Here is a 2500-nt window from a genome sequence, read left to right as displayed (position 1 = left end):
TCTCAGCTGACACTACCCGCTCCCCATCTCAGCTGACACTACCCGCTCCCCATCTCAGCTGACACTACCCGCTCCCCATCTCAGCTGACACTACCCGCTCCCCATCTCAGCTGACACTACCCGCTCCCCATCTCAGCTGACACTACCCGCTCCCCATCTCAGCTGACACTACCCGCTCCCCATCTCAGCTGACACTACCCGCTCCCCATCTCAGCTGACACTACCCGCTCCCCATCTCAGCTGACACTACCCGCTCCCCACCCTTATTCTTATTCTGTTATCTCTTGGTCTTCCTTATTATTGTTAATATTACATTGTTATTCATTACTGCATTGTTGGGGTTAGAGCTGCAAGAAAGGGCATTTCCCTGTACTTGTGCACGTGACATTAAAACTTGATACTTCACTACGGAATCACCTGGTCTGTCAAATAGATGGATTACCTGTCAAATGAAATGAGACAGACAGCATATAGGAACCATGTTGTTCTTGGACAAGAGACTGCATTGTGCGCCGATGGCAAGGGGACATGAGACTGTTTAAACGTGACACGGGACGATATCAACACACACTGAGCATTTCATATCAAATCAAATGGTATTTGTCACATGCGCTGAATACAACAGGTTTAGACCTTACAGTGAAATGCTTACCGACACGCCCTTAATCAACAATGCAGTTTTAAGAAAAATACCTAGGAAAATAAGATGTTGTTCTACTGTTAAAACGTAATATAGTTGCGTTGCTAGGCGACTGTAAATGATTCTTATTTGCTGTTTGTACTGGGGCAGTGGGCGGGACCAAGCGAACGTCAATAATTCTGCGTCATGTGTGACTAACATTGGAAACAGCGAATCAGAAGCTTGTCCGCGTTTTAAACCGACCAATGAGAGATTTATCATATTTGTTTGCGGAAGTGGAGCTGCTATTCTCCAGGCAAGTTTCGAGAGCAAATTTGAATGTATTTTGGTGTTTGTTTACAGCTCAAATGAAAAGCAGCTCACTCGAGAACGAGTGTAACATCGTATGCAAAGTCATACATTCTATAAGAGCAGATATCACTGTAAATATCCCACGTGTGCTTTCTCCGTCGACGTTCACTCTTTCATATCCGCTAGCCAGTTTTCGGCAAAAAAGCGTGTTTTTATCGTGTCTTCCTTGTTTATTCAGATGAGTACCTGTTCACTGGAGCATCCCAACGGGCAGGAGGCCGACTCTCTCCCCGCCAAGAGGCTCTGCAAGGGGGAGTGCGCGCAGGATGGGTCGGTCGGAGGTGGAGGGGGGAAGGCAAGCACGGCCGTGGAGGTGGTAGGTGACATATCACTAATCTCGGCAACAACCCAGAACCAACATTGTTTGTCCACGAGAGAACATTTCACTGGCCTAGATAACCAGACCGGATGGAAAATGTACCAGTCTGTCAATCCGGAGTAGAAACGATAACAAAGCCTCTGTTATTGTAAAAATTCTGAGGTCCGCGCGCCTGGAACAATGTAACCACTCAAATTCACGGACAGAGCTTTGGATGCAAGGACTGACCATCCAATATGTACACAGTATAGCTTTAAGCATGTTTTAACGCTATACAGCGTTTGTTTACATTTACAATGCTTACAAACATTGGAGTAAAACAAGCTCATATGAAGAATGTATAATGCTGTTGCAATTGCAGATTGGCGTTTTTGTTTACTTTGTGGCAGCACATCTGGTTGGTGCCTGTTTGCACGTTGGCTAATATTAATTATCTAGCCTGACACAATCTGTTCCTCTATAGTCTATAGTCATAACAGTGTATAACCCCTCCTCCTGTCTCTAGTCTATAGTCATACCAGTGTATAACCCCTCCTGTCTTTTGTCTATAGTCATACCAGTGTATAACCCCTCCTGTCTCTAGTCTATAGTCATACCAGTGTATAACCCCTCCTGTCTTTAGTCTATAGTCATACCAGTGTATAACCCCTCCTGTCTCTAGTCTATAGTCATACCAGTGTATAACCCCTCCTGTCTCTAGTCTATAGTCATACCAGTGTATAACCCCTCCTGTCTCTTGTCTATAGTCATACCAGTGTATAACCCCTCCTGTCTCTAGTCTATAGTCATACCAGTGTATAACCCCTCCTGTCTCTAATCTATAGTCATACCAGTGTATAACCCCTCCTGTCTCTAATCTATAGTCATACCAGTGTATAACCCCTCCTGTCTTTTGTCTATAGTCATGCCAGTGTATAACCCCTCCTGTCTCTAGTCTATAGTCATACCAGTGTATAACCCCTCCTGTCTCTAGTCTATAGTCATACCAGTGTATAACCCCTCCTGTCTTTTGTCTATAGTCATACCAGTGTATAACCCCTCCTGTCTTTTGTCTATAGTCATGCCAGTGTATAACCCCTCCTGTCTTTTGTCTATAGTCATGCCAGTGTATAACCCTCCTGTCTCTAGTCTATAGTCATACCAGTGTATAACCCCTCCTGTCTTTTGTCTATAGTCATACCAGTGTATAA

At 44.6% G+C, this 2500-nt stretch overlaps 1 protein-coding gene across 1 annotated transcript in view; it reads left to right on the top strand.

Moving 5' to 3' along the window:
- The first annotated feature begins 927 nt into the window (after nt 1-927).
- The window catches only part of LOC118382861 (UDP-GlcNAc:betaGal beta-1,3-N-acetylglucosaminyltransferase-like protein 1), a 2986-nt gene continuing 1413 nt past the window's right edge, over nt 928-2500 (top strand). The window contains exons 1-2 of the mRNA XM_052502530.1: nt 928-1062; nt 1170-1307. Of these exons, the coding sequence (XP_052358490.1) occupies nt 988-1062; nt 1170-1307 (213 nt within the window). The 5' untranslated portion in view covers nt 928-987. The remainder of the gene's footprint in view (nt 1063-1169; nt 1308-2500) is intronic.

Source organism: Oncorhynchus keta, unplaced genomic scaffold, assembly GCF_023373465.1.
Source record: "Oncorhynchus keta strain PuntledgeMale-10-30-2019 unplaced genomic scaffold, Oket_V2 Un_contig_15817_pilon_pilon, whole genome shotgun sequence".
NCBI classification, from domain to species: Eukaryota; Metazoa; Chordata; class Actinopteri; order Salmoniformes; family Salmonidae; genus Oncorhynchus; species Oncorhynchus keta.
This window is presented reverse-complemented; position numbering and strand designations above follow the sequence as displayed.